This window comes from Macrobrachium rosenbergii, chromosome 52 (assembly GCF_040412425.1).
Source record: "Macrobrachium rosenbergii isolate ZJJX-2024 chromosome 52, ASM4041242v1, whole genome shotgun sequence".
NCBI lineage: Eukaryota > Metazoa > Arthropoda > Malacostraca > Decapoda > Palaemonidae > Macrobrachium > Macrobrachium rosenbergii.
In genome coordinates, this window is record NC_089792.1 from 2676666 (window position 1) to 2699987 (window position 23322).

At 35.2% G+C, this 23322-nt stretch overlaps 2 protein-coding genes across 2 annotated transcripts in view; both read right to left on the reverse strand.

The window, feature by feature from the left end:
* Positions 1 to 176: 176 nt before the first annotated feature.
* LOC136833998 (division abnormally delayed protein-like) lies at positions 177 to 14614 on the reverse strand. The gene is made up of 4 exons (XM_067096285.1): positions 14478 to 14614; positions 11987 to 12107; positions 11309 to 11546; positions 177 to 8033 (listed from the first exon to the last, which is right to left on the reverse strand). Exons 1-4 carry the CDS (start codon positions 14612 to 14614, stop codon positions 7930 to 7932), a joined length of 600 nt encoding a protein of 199 aa, XP_066952386.1. The 3' UTR covers positions 177 to 7929.
* LOC136833997 (glypican-5-like) overlaps positions 14478 to 23322 on the reverse strand; it is a 794851-nt gene continuing 786006 nt past the window's right edge. The window contains exon 5 of the mRNA XM_067096284.1: positions 14478 to 14652. The gene's annotated coding sequence lies outside the window, so the exon portion shown is untranslated. The remainder of the gene's footprint in view (positions 14653 to 23322) is intronic.

A 23322-nucleotide genomic window follows, 5' to 3' on the forward strand; every position in this document is an offset into this window, starting at 1 on the left:
GACCTGGATGTACGAAATGAAGGAAACCAGTAAGTAAACTGGACTTCTTCCTACCCTGTGAATAATTGTTAAGTCCTCTTGTCAACATTTTATGATTAAGATATATAAAACAATAGCTATTAAGTGCCAGTTACCTAAAAAGCAATTTTTTTTGAAAATGATGAGTAAAAGAAGGGTGCATTTATATGTTTAATCAAATTTGCAGGTCTGTACGTTCATATTCTACACTTTGCAAAATTAAGGTTTAACTGTAAGTTGAATCTACATACAATGGACTTTGTGCAAGCCAATGATGATGATACAGGAGGAGTTGTATTGTGAACTGGTTCACAATATAGTTCCCCTCATTTAGATTTAGTACACTAGGTTTTCACACATATAGAACAGCATTTATTACCTTACATTCCTGCATATTCAACAGTACCAGTACATAGATAAAACAATTCTTTTCAGTAACACTTACAATCACAAATCACAGAATAACAATCAATATATAATATTCTTCTCTACAGCATTTCCAATACTGTCATAACTGTTTGATAGAGGTGAATTCATTATCTATCTATTAATATCTCTTAGTTATGTACTAATTTGATTCTTATCATCTAAGAAACAACAAACACAGTCAAATTTTTTCTGCACATAAATATGGCACAGACATTTTTAGACAAAATCAAAATGACATACATCCATGAATCTACAAGCTCATGGCAAGCTGGTGCCCCTAAAGTTTTAAAGTGCAAAATGTGTTCAGCTACAAGGGCTAGCTCTCAGAAAAATACATATTCCTGTATAAAACATAACCACAGTGGCTTTAAGTTTAAAACTCTGAAAATGCATTACAATACAGTTGGAAAAGCTGTATGTTGGTTTGCTACTGTGCACATTTTCCCCACCTTTCTTCAGGTTGCAGGCTAGAAAGGGGACTCTCATTCAAGTGGCCTTTTTTTATTTTAACTATTATGTGGATAGGGAGTAACGAAATTTAATACATGATGTTTTTTTGCATACAAATTCCTCTTTTTGATAAGGTGAATACAAACTTTAAGGTCTTGGATAATTGTATGGTACAGGGTAGTTTCTGAGCAAGTGTTTTGGATGGTATGTATATCCCTTGAATCTACTGTACATTTATTAGATTTTGAAATATTTCTGGATTAAGAATGTTCCAAATGTACAAAGCTTAATTTTTAACTTTAAAAGTGAAGTATAATGTAATTTTTTTTGTAAAATTACTTTTTTTAGCATTTTCATCAGCTTATTGTTGCATTTAACCATCAGTACAAGTAGTATAGTAAATGATAATGTGCTATTATAATAGATCACTGTTCTTACTGATTATCAGAAGGTTTAAGATATCTGTACATAATAAAAAGACAGTGATATTCAAGTAGTTATAATTACTTAAGTTTTATAAGAACACTTGATGTGGGTGACAGTAAAAATTTTCGGTTTATCTAAAAATTTCCTTGCAAGTTACTGAACTTCAGTTCATTATTTTGATGTTCAAAGAACAAGTTTTCCTACAGCAAATTGCATGAATTTTTAATGTTGTCACAGTAGTTTATATTTAACATGAAATAATTTTGTTAAACCTATTAAAAAATTCCCTTGTGAACCTTTTGAAGATTATTAAGCTAAAATGATAAATGCATAAAATAGTTTAAAATTATACTTCACTTATTGCTTGAAAGCATTTTTTCTCATAAAAATTAGTTATTGTACAGTACACTGAGTTACTAGGAAAAGTCATTTGCTTCAGATCCACTGTAAAAATTCAGTTCTTGTACCATCACTTAATATTCCAAGTGTTTAATGCTATCAAGTTTGTGTTGTCTATATTTAGTACCCAAGAATAATATATTTAGTCTGTAAATAATAGGATTCACATAACTATGTAAAAGTTCAATCCATAGCAAAGGTGCTGGTACTTGACATTACAAAATTCCTGTTTAAATTTAAGTTTGGAATTTGGAGTTATGCTTCCTAACACAGAATTTATCACAAGCATTTTACTGAAACAAACCAATGACTAGCTTCCCTTTCATTTATGAAAACACACAGTTGCCCTGGCATTTAATAACCTACTTAATGCAAATCTAACATCATGAAAAGAGTCAAATATGAGATGTGTATTATGACTCCAAGTGCTCTACTAGAATAGGAAAGTCAAAAAAAGTATATCATGTACAAGTTACTTGTGTACTCTACTAATTTTTTTTCATGATATTCCATTTTGGCAAAATAAGTAATCGTATGATTTCTTCCCAATGTATATACAGCATATGAAAACAAGTTATTTACTCACAAAACATGGTATACTTTCAGTGACAGTGGTATAGAGAAACACCAGCATTTCTGCATTTTATCACAGTTTGGTAAGATTAATATAAAGCCAGCTATCTGCTGACAACTTGCAGAGTTTAGCACTATGACGACTCAGGGTAATGAAGACTACTACCTAGAGTCAATAGTGTTTACATTGTTTCAAGAAAAATTAAGATATAAGTGTAGTTTTGTAAACACTTCAGAAACACTACACTAATTCTTATTATGGAGGTACACCATACAAGTGGAGTAAAAAGCATTGGTATTACATCCATCGTCAGTCATTTAAGCTTTGCATACTCTAAACTCAAAAGGAATTTACTATGCAGTAACTATACATATGTGGTACATGCATTTCTGCACTGGCATCACCTTCTATGGTTTATACAAACTTGAAATACTGTCACTACCTCCCCATAGATGGAGATGCCACTCATTCACTCAACTAACATCAAAAGCATTCCTCTTTCATTATTGGTTGAATAGTAATGCCTCCAAACTTAATAACCAAGCTATTTCAATATTCAAGTTCTAGTCACCAGTCCAGTCTGGCACTGTACAAGTGAATGACTTCACTGAAGTGTTAACTTGCTACTTGAGATTGTCCAACTAACATGTGATGATTTATTAAGTTTAAATTGCTTGAACTTACTGCATGAAAAGAATTTTTCTCTCAACTTGGAAATGTTTCAAAATATTGAAAATTAGGTGGTTTTCAGTACAGTACAAGTAAAATACTGTACACTTTTGGGGAAGAGTAATATATTAATGAAAGAGCAATTTTAGAAATAAGTCCTTTTTGTTTAGTGAAAGCAGAGCCATTTTATTACGTAAGTTTGCCAGTGTTGTATTGCCTTGGAATATCACATGCTGTGAAGCATTCAAAGCTAAGCCTACTAAATTGCATAAACATATCAGAAGAGAAAAATAATTAAAATAATTTGGAGGCATTACTGCACACATTTATGTACATGGAAGTTATGAGTTTAGTGGCTGAAGATTACAGTGAAATACTGTAGTTTTTAATGGGTCTCCATACTGTTGAAAGTTGGATTATAAAATTATGATTTTACAATAATATCTGCAACCCAAAGCAAAATATAATAATGTAAAGAAATATTAGAGACTATATTTCTTGCAAAATCATCATACAGTATTCTAAAACAATGCTCTTGAAATCATTATTTTCTAAAAACTATGTTCTTGAGCATATGAAATGACTTAAATTTATATTTTTTCATAATGAACATCATTACTGCAGTGGAGTAATATTAATGGACAACAATTACTGCATTCCTTAAGTAAATAATGGACATTTATGATAAGAAAATTGAATGAAGTTATAGTAGTCTAAATTTGTTTTTGAATTGCCAATCATTATCAAGTGCAGACTCAAACACAGAAGATATTTCAAATCAACAATATCTTATTTTTTATGGAGTATTTGATAATTGAAGGCACTGCCTAAATTCTAAAAACTGTATTTCCTCTCTACAGTATATACATAATGGCACTCAAAGCTCTCATTTACACCATTACATACAAGTACTTCAGATCATCAAAAATGCTCTCTCTTGGCATCAAACATTTCGTAGCTGGTTACTAGTGGGTATTTTTCATGATCACAGCAGTCTGCTGAATGTAATGCTCTTCTCATCTTTAAGCCGTACTGTTAAATGGTTAACAATTAAGGAGAAGCAACATTTGACAGCTTTAGTACCTTTATTGTAAATCAGATGAAGTGATCTAGTTTGATGCCAACAGAATGCTTCCAAGTGGTGTTAAGCTCTGCAAGCATTGCAGACATGGTCAGGGTTAACACCCGAGTCAATGCAGGTAATCTAGCTTCAACTAACAACAATGGGGGACTAAAAAATAAATCTTATTTACATTTTCTTTCAAAAGTTAGTGTAGATTCCTTCAGAATGTAAAACAAGATGGTAAAATTCAGAATACTGTCATCTGAAAGCAGATGCCAATATTTTACACTACAAGAGAGCCTTTCATATAATGGTAAATTCAGACTGATCTTGAAAAATCTATGATTTGCTAATAGCATGGATGTATACTTACATCAATCAAACCATCATCAATAAAGGTTCTGTTGCAGAGTATATATTGAGTATACAAGTTCTTTCTCTGTATCTTCCTTCCAGTATACTTGTTTGAACTTTACCATTCTTGTTTTATAATAACCACTGGGTCCACATTGTTTGCAGATCAGTATAGCTACACTTCTGTAGCTGAAGTAATCTTATATTCTACTTAAAACATTAACATCGAGATTTTGTACAAGTTCCATTATTGTGTACAGTACATCCTAAGCCTTTAAATTGGTAAAACTGGAATTATTGGCTGTACAATGTTAAATCTCGAGGTTAAAATGTCACAAACCATTTGAGATAGTGATGTTGCTTTTTTAACTGAAAGTAATGATTCAACTTACAAGAAAATTGGAGATTAAAGAGAAAATGTTCTAAATTCACCCCCAACTACACATTTTGGGTCTTACTCTTAGAATTTCCATTACAGCATTATTGCAAATTGCAGAAGTGAGCATTGCCATGATCCTGTTCTATGGATTTCATTGCATTCAACTGAAGGTATAGGTAAATTTACAAGTAAGTACTTTATTACAAACTTTTCTGGCTTTTATGAACACTACAGAAACTAAGACATTATGGGATTTCCTTGGATTAATGTCAAAATAATGTTATAATGTACTTACATGAGTACATTCTTTTATACTTAGGGTAAAATCAAGTGACATCTATTACCGACTTGGAATTTACTTAGGAAAAAATTATAACTAATAACTAGAGTTTTGTTGACATAAGAATTTTAACTAAGATGCTGATGTTGCCAACATGCAATAGACAGCATGATTTTGCTTATTGCTTCTACCAGGTACTTTTTCAATGCTTAATTACACCACTTCTGTTATGTATGAGTTTACCACAGTAAAAATTATGTAAATCAGGTTGAACCATACATTTTTGTTCTCGTTTTTTTGAGTTGTGTAATGTTTTATTATTAGTGCTGGAGGACAATAACTTTAGGGAGTGGGTTCCCTCTTTAGGCTGTATTTTACCCAGTTATTCAAAACCATTTCAGAAATTATTTATAATTACGTTGTTAAGCAACATCATGTTTCTCTGTAGTAATATAAAGCAATCTATAACAATATCTCTTTCCCTGAATCACTTCAAGAGGAATTATTTATTCACAATGCATTGTTCTAAATCTGAAGTGACAGTACACTTATTGAAGAATCACTTGCCTTAATATTTGCATATGAGGTGGCAATGCATTAAAGGATACAGATATTACCAATGACTTCTGTGCAGTATACTGGTTATAATGCTCTGTTATTTTTGTGTTTAAACCAACTGAAATGTCAACTGTAAACAGTTTAATATTAAAAAATGTGCAATCTAACCTAGTTACTGCTGCTAAAGTATTTTTGGATAAGAAAAACCTTCAGGACTTATGCAGTTATGATGACAATTATTTACAAGCTGGATATAACTGATATTAACTTGAAGACAGTAAGCTAAAAGTATCCTGGATGGCAGAATTGTGAAACTGAGAGCATATATCCTTATATATGTAATCTATATAATGTGTGGTAAGTATAACATTAGGAACCCTTACTAAAAATCTGGAGCTTGCAAGTTTCCAATGAAATGTTTTAATAAGCATTCTTAGGCTAATTTTTTGTATGTGAAAACTAAGGAGTTATGTGAGTTCAGAAAGTGAATATTTTTAGTCTTGCTTAGAAGAATAAAAATCCATTTTAACTGAAATGGGATTACAAAATTATTTTAAACACTATTTTGAACTTCGTACAGTATCTATTAACAAAATCTATGTATGTGGTGTATAAAACAAGGAATAAAAATCCTGAAGATTTTTCTATTCACAGCACAAGATTTAAATTTATGGATATGTTGTTGATATGTAAAACAATTGTAATACAAGACTTGCTTTTGTTTATGTATTGACAGTAGCATTGAAGTTACTTTCAAAATAATTCCCAAGGAAACATATCAGATTTTTGTTCTTCCCCATTTCATCTCTTTTTAAGGGCTAGTTTTAGTCACTCTTTTTATTGCAAATCAGTCCTTATCTTGATATCCTCTAAGCATACCTAAATGACCATTTATCTGAAAAATGGGTTCAGTTCTTGCAAATGATCAAACTGTTCAGTTACAATATCTAACTGTGGGTATGTCATAAGAAGTCACATGCCACTGGAACCTCTTTCACGAGAAAATATTTTGTTCTTTACAGCCACTTTTCCAGACACTAGTAAACATACATTTGCACGAGACTGATTCCAGTGACATAAATGTTCCCTAGTTGCTGCTTGGGTTTGTCTAGGGGATATGAGTTATGAGAAAGTTGATTTGTTTTAAGAGCAATGTATAAAGTAAATTAGTTTTTGAAGAATTAAAAGCTCAAGATGACCCTCCAGAAACATGAAAACACTAACTACGAAAATACCAATAAATTCAATATTTTCCCCTCAATGTTTTTTTGAATCTGATAGGTCCTTAGACAATTGCATAAACTCAAGCAGAAAGGATGTGGATTCCATGTATTATATTGCTACATTTGTCACCTCATGCTAAACTATTAACAGTATTGCTCAAGATGCTCATCACATTGATCAATGACATTCTAATAGAATATTTCTTTAAACACACTTGAAGAGCTACTGTCATTTATTTCAATACTGGGATAGGTTTTTTTTGTGTCTCACAGTTCTGAGTTTTTAACATTAGTTTGAGACCTTAAATTAACCAAGATTAAGACAAGAGTGCATCAGGGAAAGTGGATTTAAGACAATTTTAAAAGAAAAGAAAACATCGCCTCTTCTCTAGTAAAAGTATGAAGATTAAGCATGAATTAAAAGATTAATATGCAGCATAAATTTAAATGAGAAAAAATATTAGTAGGTATTAAGTGTCGTTTTAAACTGATAAGTGCCAGTAATGTATTTGAAGATTCTTATATTGGCTAATTGTTACTATGTTGACATGCAATTATCTCGGCAATCGTAACAGAATTGTGTCAGTGGCCAATCTGCAGTTAAAAAAAAGGTAAAAAGGTTATTCATGTTCATTAGAATACATGCTATACTGAGTGTGGATTAATGCTGAATATTTGAAAATAATGTCTATATTAAGAAGTACTTTAATTTCCAGAATTGAGAGAGTTCTAAATGCTTATTTTATATAAAGGATTAGAGGCACACCTATCCATATTTCTAGGAATTTTGACATGCATTATTTTTCTCTTCAAAAATGCTTTAAAAAGTACAATACAGTATATACATTACAGAATCCAGCACTTCAAAACAGTACTGGAAGGTCCTGCTTTGAATTACTGATTCTAAGCTATTTTTTTTTATTTTTAGTTTTGCATGACAAAACCAAGGGAACCAATTATTTCAAAATAATGACTTCACAAGAATATTCATCGTTAGAAAGTGTATCTTAGGTATCTGAAGCCATTCTATCTCCACAGCATTATCAAATCGTACATGAAAGCAGATATTTCAGCATTTTTTAATAGTTTTTGATTTATTACAAAAAATTACCCTAAGTATATATACATAACACTACTAAAGATTGACAAAGTTAACACTATACTACTCTTATACTGGGTGGAACCTGCAATTTCGCTCTGCTGTCCAGTTGCTGAAAAATAAGAAAAACAAATATATGTTAAAACAAGACAACATCAAAGACACTGCTTTCAATATACTGTACAGTATCTTGCTTTATCTTTTACCATTTGCTGTTTTTATTGTGCTTGGCATAACTGGCTTAAATTACAATATAACCAAGTTTAAAGGAGTGAGTAGAAGCACTCTATCTCATCAGAACAGATAACTGTAGTACTGTATATTGTTTCATCACACCCACCACTTAACAATAGCCTTAAGTGTGTGCCAGCTCATTTGCCTGATGCAGTCAAAAAAAAAAAAAAAAAAGGAATTCCCACACCATCATCTGCATGTTCAGGCTCCAAAGTGCCTTACAGTGGCAGTAAAAGCTCCTCCTTGGAACCAGCATTGTAGACATCAATTGAGTTGCAATGAATGTAATTTTTCAACTGATGGTCAATGTCTCCTGTCTCCAGAAAACAAGGTGCTCACCATTCTCAGGCCTCTGAGACCCTGGAGGTCAGTTCCCCAAACAGTCTTCTAAGACAAGGTTATTTGCCTTTTGTTTCTGTTCTTGAGACTTTTCTTTTATCTCACATCCATAAAGAAAGGTTAGACTGGTTTCCTACCTCATGCAAACAGATGAAAGACAGTTTACCCAAACTTTTGCAGGATTACCAGAACAAGCTTTACTAGAGCAATAACCATCATTTACAGATTGAAAATCTTTTCTTGCATCTTCCATCAGATCCCCATTCTAACTGGTGCTGGTAATGAGTGCCTGAACATGGAGACCTCTTCTTTCAATTGCTGTGCCTGATGAACAGACAGAAGTTCCTGTTACAGTGTTGCTATGTTTTGAGTCGCTCTCGTCTCCTCACCTGCCTGTAACTCCAGAGGTTAACACTTCTGCAAGCAATCAGATTGCATAAATGCCTCAAGTGCTCACAGGAAGGTTTCTCTTTTAGGTTGTATCTAGATGAGGGGCTGATTACAGCATCATCTTTTATTTACAGGTTGAGCCTGAGGATTGCAGATGTGAACAATCACTTCTTCACTTTCAAGTAAGAGGTTAGATGCTATGATGACTCAAACTACCATGAGGACTTTAGGTACCTTCCCCGTCTAGAGAGCATTAATCTTCTAGTACAAGATTTCTGGACTTTTCATAGGATTTTTAGCTTCCAGGTTCCTACAACAGTGTGAGTCTTCGGAACCCAAATCAAAAGATCTTACCCAGTAACCCCAGAATAGAAACAGTTAAGAATTGGTGATTGTCCTGTTTTAGCAGAGGCGGAGAAGAAATGTCTCTAACTCTATTAAAAATGGAGTGGCGTGGATATCACGTCAGTCAGTATCAAGATGGGGCCTGTCTCCAGAAATACTGACACCACTGGCAGGAATAAAAGCAGACCCTTGGGTGGTTCAAACTATGAGATAAGGTTACTGTATTTGCTTCTGTTTTTTATACAGATCTTTCTTGTCTATCTCTACATCAAAACAATTAAATTGTGCAAGATCAACACAAAAAGTTTCTTGCAGAGGTTAGGACTTCTTCTATGTTCAACCTTCACACTCAGATGATTTTCTTGTATCTTCTGAAAAGCATGTACATTCAGATTCCCAAGGTTTTTCAAAAGGCTGAGGGGGTTTTGGTGGGATCACTGGAGTAATGTCTGAACAATGTTTATAAGGTTGAAATATCTAGATGACTGGCTGATTACATCTCTTCAAACTGGGAAAAGGCAGTTTTTCTAATCACATCAACCTTCACCAGCACCTTGTCTAGATCGTATGTTGGGATAATGTTGGACCTGAGTTTCACTAACTGTGAGCTTACACTGTTTGAAAAATGAAGGGCAAAATTTCTCTCATCAATTTTTGAAGGTTCCAGGCTCCTTCTGCAAAATTGTCAAAATTTCCCTGAACCCAGGTTTTTTCCCAGGAAAATACATCCTCTTGGCAAGACTCCCTAAACAAAGATTTGAATGGTTTTTTCATCCAAAAGAGTATGATCGTTTGCTGGAAAAATTAGAGCACTGCTAAGTTATGGCCTCTCAGTACTGCCTTCCAGATCTTTTCATTTAGTCTTTATTTAACGACTTGCAACTAAGCTATAAATCCAGGTATCATTCTTGACAGTATAATCACTTTTGAGAAATATATCTCTTCTTCAGTTGCACAACAAATTGGTATACAGTACTGAAAAAGCTATTCAGGATTCTTGGAGGCCTGTCTATCCAGAGCAAATGTTTTTATTTCTCTATTCTGCCTGTGGTTTGAACAGAAAAAAAGAAGTTGAGATCTTCATCAATATGTTGACTCTTATTAATATATGAATAAATGTTAACTTTGTTTTCATGATCATCTTTGTATTCAGACTCTTCAAACAGAGATGATTTGAATGTTTTCTTCATCCAAAAGAGTAGACTTAAATCTGCAGTCAATGTCTTGTCCCCCTTGTCTTTTCTTTAGTGTTTATTTAATGACTTGCAACTGCTGACCAAATTAGGTATCACTCTTGACAGTAATCTTTTGAGTAGACTTCTTCAGATACAAAAAATTGTTCAAACTGCATGCAAATTCTTGCCTTTTTCACTGAGCAAATGCTTTTATGTCTCATTTGCAGTTAACAGTTTTGCAGTTTAGATCTTCAGTGGCTGATTATATTAATGATACTGAATAAATCTTAACCTTTGTTATAATTTCAAGATCATTTTTGTATTCAGACCTTTTCAGTTGGTAGTTCTTCGGATGCTGTTTAATTTTTGTTACTCTTGACAGTCACAGGGTTATTTAATCTTCCCTAGGGTTATGCCTAAGATATTACATTCCTTTTTAGTCCCTCTATACTGTCAGAGTCTAGTTTTTATTAAAATAGTGCTGTCTTCATTGTTTTATTTCCTTTGTTTTGACTATAATTTTCTCTTTTTCATCTTTTATAAAATCTGCCCTTTTCCATTCATATTTTGTCATCTGCTCTACTACTACAACATTTTAATCTTTCCTCTGATGAGTTGAGCTTCTGATCCAACTCCTTCCAAATCTGCCTCTTCGCCTGTGTCACCTACCTACTGGCCTCCCCTTCTCTTCTTCCTTTAGGCCACTGTCTGCTGCCAAAGCTTGAGTGTTATCTTGTATATCATGATTATACTGCCATGCCTTTCTCTTCATCCTTTCCCTAATGTCACACCACACATCTCAATCACCTTTTGTATGGATTCTGTCAGTGGTGTTTACATTCTACTTTCACTATTCTATAACCAGTGTCTAAATAAATGGAAATGAAAACAAAATCCCACTTACGACTCTTTTTGGGTATTAATTTTTTGGGAATATCGTCTCCAGAGCCATCTCCAGATCCAAGAGCATCATCGTCATCTCCTAAGGCTCCATACACTGATGAATCCTCGTCGTAGGTAGGCCCATCATAGCCTCTAGCGTATTCAGCTTGCGTCCCAGATCCAGAGCCATCGGGGTAAGGGTAACTGTTGCGATGCTGAGAATGTGCCTCAGGGAGCCAAGTTAGGCGAGACAGGAGTTCCTGCAAGATGGCCAAAATCTTATTATACAATTACAATGCATTAACTATGGTAAATGCATAAAAAGATTCTGGACTTTGAACTGCAATGATTTTTTTCATCTTATATAATTTAGAAAAAAAAAACACACACACAAAAGTAGTGTCATGAATTATGTCACATTCAAGAAAAATTAAACTTTATGTTTCATAAAGGCTTAAATAAATTTTTTGTAATGCTGTACTGTATATAATAAAATGCTACCTTAATGAACTTACTTTACTGGAGTCAGAAAAAGGTAAGAGAACTTGATTTATTTACTTCTTTTTGAATGTGTGCCATATTTATAACAATGCTGTTTCAGCCCTATTAGATAATTTGTCTGGGTGGATCAAGTTCAAAGGGCAATTTCCATTTCAGCAATATCATGTACTATATAACGGCTAGACTTTTGTGGCCTTACCCTCCGTACACGCCGTAATTTATCAGCTAATGTGTAAACTGTAGTATCAGGACGACCGATGCGCACCTCTGGGTTATACTTCTGTGCGCTCACACCCACACCAGCAGTCATTTTAGTGTACCTGGAAGTTGCATAGAATATGTTTGTTAACAATAACTTTATGCAAATGTACTACATTATACTGAAGTTCAAGCAAAGCCTTTATACATTAAAAGAGTAATTTCATGCAAATATTCATTACATGAAAACAAGATGTGCTAGCATTTGAAAATTTTCTCTACAAGATTAATGTAAGTTGATTCATTGTGGGACTGAGTGCAGTCACTGGAAAGGTAGCCAGCAGAAAATATCATACAAATACTCAAAGAACCAAAAAGAGGAACCTAACTGAATTTTTCTTGATGTCAAAGTTTATTACTACAAGAGAATGCTATTTCAATAGTTAACTATCCCACTGGCCTGGTGTGTTTCATTTATGGACTTTGAAATTATTACTTGGATTCTTTTGCAGGGTTTCATTTACTTTTACTGTGAAGTGTATGAAGTTATCAATCACTCTTATATACACTGTTCAATTCATGAAAGAGGAATTTTAAAAGTTATGTTGTCAATGTGATTAAGCCACTCAAGTTCGTCAAAAGCATCTGGTAAGGTCTCTAAAACAGGATAAGATATCAGGTAGCCACTTCACCTGCTTGTTTGATAGACAAGAAAAACACTGTACAGTACAATCTAAAATGAGCAGCAAGTTTGCTGTATAACTGTGCTAAGACATGGTAAATAAGAAAGTGCCCAGTTACAGTACCTGGGATTATTATAAATTTCATGATTTATTCATTAATGCTCCTCATTTCTTGGAAAAACAGTAACAAATTAGAAGCGAAAGGATGAAGCTGTCAGAGCTGCTTTGAAAACAAGTGGCCCTGGATTTAGGAGGCTGATGTTTTTCCTTGTAAGTCATGGATGAACAGTTACTGGTACTGTATGTTGATAACTAAAACCAAAAGGATTACCTCTTCCTTGTATTATTGCACTGTACTATTCTGAAGCTAATCAGGAGTGAGATTTTGATTTTAATGCTTTGTGTTCCTTTAGGCCCCTCACTTGGGGTAAAATGCTACCATCACTGTCAAGACATCATAGTATCTGCTGAATGCGTGGCTTGGTGCATGTAATGATAGTCTCCAATGTATTTTTAGCATAGTACTGCCATTTATGCATGAAACATGTTGCATACCAAGGCAACAAAAATTCTGAAAATGTATCCTATCAGCCAACATTATCTTCTAGCTATATATGCGAAACTACCTAAGGGAGTCATATTTTTTGGGATTTTGGCTTACCATGCCATTTTGATACCCTTCTAAATTACTGGAAGTTTCCTTTGAATAAATTGCAGAAGACAGTTATTTCACAAGAATGCACTTTGGTGGATGTTCAACCATTTCAAGACCAAGCAATGAAGGATAGGGATGTTTTGCATTTCAATTAATGGTGATGATAGATTTTGGAGGGACAAAAACATTTTTAATTACAGATGTGAGTTGTGATGGGTATCCTTCAGAAGAGAGGCAAAGACTTACAATGAGTACATAAGGCCTGTATTATATACAGAGGAAACATGGGCACTGATGAGGAAAATGGAGATTTCAAATGGTGAAATCACATAATGATAAGTCATTGCTGGACTACAATGGGAAGATTATACAGTATGACAAATGAGGAATTGGTGGACAGATGTGTGAAAAGGCAGGAAAAAATGCAGATCTGAAAGACTTAGATGGTTTGGACTTGTGATGAGAAGGGAATGGGAATGATTGACAAAGACTTATACTTGATGAACTTCATGTGAGTTGTTGCAGAAAGAGGACAGTGACCAAGAAAAGTGCATTAAGTCTTAACCTCATTAAGGGAAAAGCTTACTTAAAAACCTTATGAAGGTAATGGTTTCAGGGCAGAAATGGACATCAAGTGGTTTTTTGAAAAACATGAACTACGGAAATAATCATTCATATTCTTCAAATCCATATACTGTACAGTACTGTATTATTCCAAATTAGCTTTTGCTGTATCCCAGTGCAAGTAAGTGCCCAAAATAGGAGGGACGAGCTCACAAATTCTGGAGCAGATGAAACAGTCCCAAGACAAATGACCCTTCATCAGATGTCTGAAAATATGACTGATGTTTTGTACTTGCAGTGAAAATATAAATGGTAAAGACCCAGATTCTGCAATATGTCTTCTGCATTTATTTACAGGTACAATAATCCGTGCACACTTCCTGTATTCACTACACCCTTCACCACACTTTTCTCAGTGTGAAAGTGTTATATGTGCCTCATTGCATTACATGGGAAAGGCACTCAGGTGCAAAAATTACCTTTACTTACCCACACAAACCAAATGAGAGGGACAATGAGAGGAGAGAGAGAGAAGAGAGAGCAACTAGAGAGAGATCAGGTGAGAGAGAGAGAGAGAGAGAAAAACTTACGGGCCAATTCGGACACCATTCCAACACTGGCTGTTATCCTGGGTATCGAAGCTCTTGCAATGGGCATCGGCGATTCCTGCCCACCAGCCACGCGCTGTGTCCACTGAACGCACAGCTGCAGCTGCAGTTTCCAACATGTTGGAAGCCGATCGTTCTTCCCCGTTTTGTACTTCGTCTGGAAAAGAAGAAAAAATGTAAATGGAATTTGTACAAGCGTTGTAGGTCTGTGCTCAATCGTAGTTATTAATGCATATCCGTGTCACGACATTAGTCAAAATATGAAACTTAACTAATAGGCCTAGTGTGTTTTAGGTCTATATATGATCGCAATTAATGTATATCCATGTCACGAAAATACTCAAAGTACGAAATTTACCTAGAAGGCCCAGTGTGTTGTAGGTCTGTACATAATTTATTGCAGTTATTAATGCATACCCATATTATGATAACAGTCGAAGTATGAAGCTTATCTAGTAGGCCTAGTAATGTTTTTGGTATGCAAAACACGACATTTTATGTTGCGGTCAAAACAAAAGACCTGTAAATTTTTCCCCCTATATTTTGCAGGTAACAAATGCACATTAACAAAAAAATAACGGGTTTCAGCTTTTCAATGTTTACAATTTGCTGAAGTGAGTAACAAATGGGTCACGTTAAACAAAAATTGAATATTTTCTCTCCAAAGCAACAAACAGGAACACAGTTGCGAAAATTAAATGAACCACAACCGTGGTGAACGGGAGGTTCATGTATTCATCTTTGTCTGTTTGTAACGTTATATCTTGAGTTACAAGTATTATAAAAAGATAAAAAAGATGACTATCTTGCCAACAAGCAGGTTTTCGAATCAACTCTCAAAAACAGTAGACAGTTCAATCCTTATCATCTACTGAACACCCGACAGATTAGGGAACTGCCAGTTGCTCTGGGGAGGAAAACCGAGTGAAAGAATGAACATCACCGAATATTAAATTCGGTATAAAACTTACACACTGATAACCGAATCTTTCGATGAGATCATTCAAATAATTCCTAGGCAGGGTTTTTTTTTTTTTTTTTTTTTTATCTGTGTGTGTGTGTAGATACATTTTCATTCTGGTCAAGAACAGAGCTGATGATTTCCTTCACCAATATCTCCAAACTTCCAGTTTTTTCTTCGATTCCTCATTTCATTTCATTTCTTTCCATTCCTCTCCTCCCTTCTTCCCTCCCTTCTCAGCAACAAAAGAACCTAAATTGGAGACCAGATTTTTGACTGAGAATGCAGATCACTCTATAATGGGATATGCCAAGGACTCTGGAGGGTTCGTTTAAGGAAACAAAATCAATTATTTCCGGCAGAAAAATTTCGGGGTGTTTAAGGGAAGAAAAATGAAGAGAGAGAGAGAGAGAAACTCGCAGTGTGTGACTGGAGTCTCTGTAATGGATGGCTTATCAATGCGAGATGATGAATGATATTTGCAAAGATTTTTTTATATTTGCATATGATAAAAAAAAAACCACCCTGGAATTTTATTGACAAATAAAGCTTTCTTTCACCCTTGAGGCAAACATGTACGGTAGCCACATTTGCCTTAGTTTTTAGACCGGGGGAGGGGGAGGGTTGCTCCAGGAGGAGTTAGTCACCGGTTCTGAGCAAGTCTTCCGGGGATGAGGTTGCAACCCAAGACATTACCCCCTTCCCCTGGTTGCGACCCACGACAGTCATCTCGCTGCCAAACACAATTCACTCCGTAGATTAACAGAGGCAATTTTCTTTAAATTTACGACAGGAAAATGTGAAGAGGCGATTTTATACATACAGAGTAAACACCTATATAAGGCAGCAGCGTAGACCCTTCGAGTTTTATCAGAAGCGATCATTAGCGTCCTAATATTGGAGGAGATTAATTAATCAGATTCAAACATATGAAGTGGAGAGAGAGAGAGAGAGAGAAAGCAATCCCGGTTCAAGTGCCTTTCCACTTTGTCAAGATGCACCTCTCGGCAGGGTAAAGCACTAATGGGAATTTTCGTGTGTAAACACATTAGTACCAAGTCCGTTGGCCCACAATGGCGGATATCGAGCGCGAAGAGAATGTGACTGCAAGCATACCAGTGCGTGCATGCATTTATATATATATATATATATATATATATATATATATATATATATATATATATATATATATATATATATATACTAATGATTAACGATTATCAAACTGGTAAATGCAAAAGCATCGGAAACTTATTCGATAAATATGCAACTCAGAGAGAACGAGAGCAATTGAATGATTTTCCAATATTCCTCACAGATCCACATGCTCTGAATACACGTACATCTCGGGAAAGATATCAGTTATTCAAGAGAGAAAGTGAGAAACTTTTTTGAAAAACTCAAAGGGATACAGCAACTGGGAAACTTTTGATACATCATCAGATGTATGTTAGAAACTAGAGAAAGAACAGAGAGACACGACAGAAGCTGAAATCTGGTTCCTCCTGATATTCCCCCGATGAACGTGGATATCCCTGGAGGCTGTTTCACTGGTAGCCAAAAGCCCAAATGAAGATACTGCTTTAACATACAGAGATATGACTTTAATATATATATATCAGTTACTATAAAGAGAGAGATATATATAGAGATATATCTCTCCCGTAAACTATAAATGTTAATTTGAACTATTCCTATCCTGATTAAACGATTATCACCTCTTGTCTGTTCCTCTTCAAAAGCAAAAATGTTCTGGAGGATCCCTCGGAGGAGGAAGAACAACATCTCGCTATCAGTTATTCAAAAAAAGAGAAAAAAAAAGTGATGATAGCAATCATCATTTCTTTTAAGAGAGAGAGAGAGAGAGAGAATAGATTTTGAACCTAATTGATTCTGCCACAGTTATTCGAGAAGTTTCTACCTGAAATGTTAATCTGAACTCACTTCCTATCCTGATTAAACGAATCTCTTGTCTGTTCCTCTCAAAAGCAAAAGTTCTGGAGGAGGAGAAAATAAATAAATAAATAAAAAAAAAAAAAAAAAAAAAAAGACTCTCTCTTATTGAGTTTCTCAATTAGGACAAATATTTTTCACTGTAATTGATTCTGCCACTTGAGAAGTTTCTACTTTTCAAACGTTCAGGTCAGTGCTGCTTGATTAAAAAAATAATAATAATAAAATAGACTCCTCCTCTCCTGCATTGAGATTCTCGTTACAAATATTTACTGTATTATTTACACTATATATATGTTCAGGTATATATATATATGTGTGTATGTATATATATATATAATATATATATATATATATATATATATATATATATATATATATATATATATATATATATATATTAAATATATATATATATATATAATATATATATAAATATATATATGTATATAATATATATATTAAAAAAATAATAACTGGCAGTTGGAGGATAAAGACACAAGAATTAATGGAAGTATGAGAGAGAGAGAGAGAGAGAGAGAGAGAAATGAGCACAGCAGGAAGTCTGGCGTTTATATATATGAAGAATAAGAAGAAACCAAAATGAATGATTTAGCGAACATCACTGTCTCATCTTTGCAAATAACTGGTTTCCAAGATTAACCTTGAAAGATGAGCTGATTTTGAATCTACATTCAGCTGCCTTAAAAAAAATACAAGTAAAAAAAAAAACAAGTAAAACATGCGCAGAAGTTTCTTCGGCGCAAGCGAGTTTTCTTTACAGCCGCTACTGTGTATAATGAAGGCCACCGGAAATAGATCTATCTTTCGGTGGTCTCGGTAAAATGCTGTATGAGCCGCGGCCCATGAAACTTTAACCATGGCGGCCAGTGGTGGCCTATCTTATATCGTTGCCAGAAGCATGATCATGGCTAACTTTCTTTTATAAAATAAAAACTAACGAGGCCAGAAGGCTGCAATTTGGTATGTTTGATGACTGGATGCGTGGATGATCAACATATCAACTTGCAGCCCTCTAACCTCAGTAGCTTTTAAGATCTAAGAGCGGACAGTAAAAGCGCGGACAGAAAAAGTGCGGACGGACACACAAAGCAGGCACAATAGTTTTCTTTAACAGAAAACTAAAAACTACCGAAGATTTTGAAAGAGAAAGATACAAATATTGTAAATAAAATAAGGCAAGATTTTCCCGCAGGCTTAACACACGGCGCCAGTGATTGTTCAAATGTTCACCATCTAAGATTCCAGGCAGGTTCCGCCAGCTGCACCAACCCCTTCCATTCGTTTTACTGTACCTCCTTTCATACTTACGTTCTTCCAACTCCTAACAAGTGTTTCGTAATGCAAGTGCGAGGTTTTCCTTCAGTTACACCATTCAAACCTTTTTACTCATATTTTCGTTTCAGCGCTGAATGACCTCATAGGTCCCAGCTTAGTTTGGACTAAATTTTATATTCATTTTCATGGAAATGTACCTTGTTTTCAATTCAGTAACAAACTTTTTAATTGTCTACGTTTTTCCCAATGGAAAACAACTCATCTTTAAAATATTTTTTTATTTCATACTGTACCTCCTTTCATATTGTCTTTCTTCCATCTTACTTTCCACTTTTCCTCCTGATTACGCCTTTTGAAACCTTTTCCTCTTGCTCTCAATTTTTTACCTTTCAGCGCTGAATGACCTCATAGGTTCCAGTGCTTGGCCTCTGGCCTAAATTCTATATTCAATTCAGTTCAGTAAGTCTGCAAACAATGAAACAATACAATACAATTGCAATATAATGCAATTCATCTTCAACATGCAAGTAAAATATCTTTAATCAAAGTGAAAGAAAAAAAACAGTTGAAACCATACAAATCAAAAGAAGAATACTATTTAGGAACAAATATAGGCCAAGCAAGCTAAGCTGGGACCTATGAGGTCATTCAGTGCTGAAAGGCAAACTGAGAGTAGGTAGGTTTGAAAGGTGTAACAGGAGGAAAACCTCAAAGCAGTTGCACTATAAATCAATTGTTAGAGAAGGTGGAAAGTAAGATGGAAGAAAGATAATATGAACAGAGGTACAGTCAAAGGAATGAAAGGGGTTGCAGCTAAGGGCCTAAGGAAAGAATCTTGAAAAATGCCTACAGTGCACCACGCGAGGTGCACTGACGACGCGCGCTAGCCCCTATGGGTAGGAATATGTGAGTTTACCGATGCAAAGCTTCCCTTTAGTAATAACTAGTATGTAAAGGTATTTCAATAAGCCATAATGACTTCAGAGAGAGACCTCGACCTACATTCTGAAAGAGAAATGGCAGTCTAGATTTCCTTTATGATCTGTCGAGTTTTCATAAATTTTTTTTAATAGCAGACTCAGTAAGCTCAACACGATCATGGCTAACTGTCACCTTAAATAAAATAAAAAACTACTGAGGCTAGAGGGCTGCAATTTGGTATGTTTGATGGTTGCAGGGTGGATGATCAACATTCTAATTTACAGCCCTCTAGACTTAGGAGTTTTTAAAGATCTGAGGGCGGACAGAAAAAGTGCGGACGGACAGACAAAGCCGGCAAAATAATTTTCTTTTACAGAAAACTAAAAACTTATGATAAAGGTCGACACACAAACGTCGACCTTTAATGCTGGAAAATTATGACGCTCGGAAACAAAAATGTCATACGTGAATTAAGCGAAGAGTCACAGAAAAAACTACAAATATACCGACGTTTAAAGAGAAGTGAAGTCAGTTCTTAAATTAAACAAGTGAAATCAGTTCTGAAACTAAACAAGAAGTGAAAGGTTAAACCTAAAGATAAAATCCAAACTAATCAAGAGGTGAAGTCAGCTCTGAAACTAAAGAGAGAGAGAGAGAGAGAGAGAGAGAGAGAGAGCGTTGAGGCCCCACCTCAAATGCAGATTGCACTTCGCGCCAGAACTGATAAAAGATGAAATTCACCAGCCGAGGGTCCGAGAACATTTACAATTCAGCATCGAAATGTGAATAAAGATCAAATTCCAAATCCTAGTTCACTCTGAGACGAAAATCAAATTCACCTTATGATATACAAATTGAGAAAACTTGACAGAACCTCGACTAGAAGCTCCCGCTTAAGAGAAACTCGTCTTCATTTGAAAATACTCAAGGAACTGAGTTCAATATGGAGTCTACCAACTGAACCACACTTTATAAGTTAGGCCACGTTCTTGTGGCATGACGCCTTCTATACCATTCTTCTTCTTTTTAACCCTTTTAAAAATTTTACATGGGGTAAGCACGATGCCTTCAGAAGGACATGAAATTGTCTTTAACTTTTGACCTAGCTCTCAATCGGCTGCCAACACAGAAATCCAAGACCCCGGTACGTATGTTTCAGCATTTGACATTTCGCTACAATAAATGCAAGTCGTATTTTCAAAGCAGCCTTTACTCGGAAAATGTCAGTGGCCCGACGCAAAGCTTAATGCGGAGATAAGCAACTCTCATCACTTTCTATTTTGTCAAAACAAGTAAAACAATTTCTCTTGGAATGGAATGGAATGGAATATAGAATTTAGGCCAATGGCCTAGCGCTGGGATCTATGAAGTCATTCAGCTGAAAGGGAAATTGAGAGTAGAAAGGTTTGAAAGGAGGAAAACCTCAAAGCAGTTGCACTATGAATCAATTGTTAAGAGAAGGTGGACAGTAAGATGGAAGAAAGAGAATATGATGGATAAAATAACAGGTTGTGTTTTACTGTAAAATCTATTATACAATTCTCTTTGTATTTTAATAATTTACTTACATTTTTATGTATTTATATATTTATTAATTTACCTGTTTTTCTAACGATTTATCTCCTCTTTCTGTGTTCCCCTTTAGCTTCTTTTATTTCTTTCGAATGAGCACCATATTCTTTGGAAGCTTGAATTTCAAGTCAATGGCCCCTTTGGTGGGCTTGTTCCATACGGATAGGGTTTATCTTCTGAATAATAATAATAATAATAATAATAATAATAATAATAATAATAATAATAATAATAATAATAATAAACTTAGCTTAATCATAAGCCATCAAGGTATGGCCAGAGGTGTCCCTATATAGTACTAGACACTTTAGCGAATGTCCACTTTTGCACGAATGGTCCCCTATCCGGTGCTACTATAGTATATCTTCCGAGCCATTCGCGACCTATCAAAAATTAGGATACTATATCTACCAAACAACCCAATCAAGACCTATGGCAACTACTTCCTCAAACTATACACAAAACTCTTTGATCCCCAAGGGGCTAGTACTAAACACGGCGAGACAGTGACTCGCCAACGCTGTTTCGCCGCGTTTAGTACTAGCCCCTGAGGAGTCAAATGCAGAAAATGGATGGTAGATATCAGTAGCAGCACCGCCTATCCTGTTGAACAGAAAAGGGTCTTCTCTTCATTTCGTTCAAGGGAATCGGCGACTAATGGCTCGCATCTTCGCCGAGTAGTCGACTGCCTTATAACTATGCTCTCCCGACCAATTACGCTCGAGAATGACGTTAACGACTTGCGTTTAGGGCTCCCAAATGAGGACGCTTAGGGCACGAACTGTCAATTAACAGCTTCGCCAACAGGGCGGCGAAAGAGACAACGTGCACACGGGGCATTAGGCGGGGAAAATATGATGATATTGTCAATATGGAATGATGACAGTCTTAGTCTTCCTTCCCCTCTCTCTCTCTCTCTCTCTCTTCCAAAGAATCAAGAGAAATCTCTCTCTCCCTCTTATCCAAGAATCACCTCCCACACTCTCTCTCTTTCTCTCTTCCCATCTCCCTCTGTCTCCCTCTCTCTCCATCCCATCAAGAGTTCCTCCTCCTCCCACCTCCCCTTTCCGGAACTTTTCCATTCCCCACCCCCTTCCTTCCTGACAACAATCCCTCTCTCTATCTCTTTCAGACCCACCTCCCCTATTCTCTCAAATCCATCTCTCCCTCTCTCTATCTCTTTTCGCCTTCATCCACACACCTAACAATAACTTCTCGCTTTCTTAGATCTCCTCCCCCCCGTCTCTACAACATTTCTCTGAACATATCGACCATCCTCTCTCTCCCTGAGATCCCAAGAGTGTCCTCCCTCCCTCCCTGTCATCTGTCCAACCTTTTTTTTGCCTTTATATTTCTCTAATAAACCTATGTTGTTTTGCACACTAAATGACTCAAGACGTATTTTGAACATTTCTAGAACATATCGATCATCACTGGGACCTACCCGAGGTCATTCATGTTTTTGCACTTTAATATAAATTGTTTTCGAAATGGACAGTAAAAGGTTTGAATCAATTGTTAGGAGAGGGTTGAGGAAAGTAAGATAGAAGAAAGAGAATACGAAAGGAGGTACAGTAAAAGGAATGAAGGGGTTGCAGCTAGGGGCCAAAGGCACGCTACAAAGAACCTTAAGTAATGCCTACAATGCACCGGAGAAGTGCACTGACGGCACTACCCCGCTATGGGGTCAAAACGTATTATCGGTCAATTGAGGATAACAAATATGCAAATGAGCAAAAGATTTTTCAATGTTATAATGAGTCAATGACGCCATATTCAATTATGAAAAGGTGAACTAATGCATTACCCTTAAACCTAAAAATACTATAGACCCAATCAGATGAAAAGAAGAAATTTATTGGTCTAGTCAAGATAACAAATATGCAAATGAGCAAGAGGTTTTTCAATGATTTTTAATGACGTAATTAATCAGTCACTGACACCAAATTCAATTATGAAAAGAAGAAATTTATTGGTCTAGTGAAGATGACAAATATGCAAATGACAATTTAAAATTATACTGTATCATGTTCAATTACAAAAAGATAACAATTTTATTTAAAATTTAGACAACAAGAAGATAATTTTATTATTTACATACTTCTTGTTCAATGGTGTTTG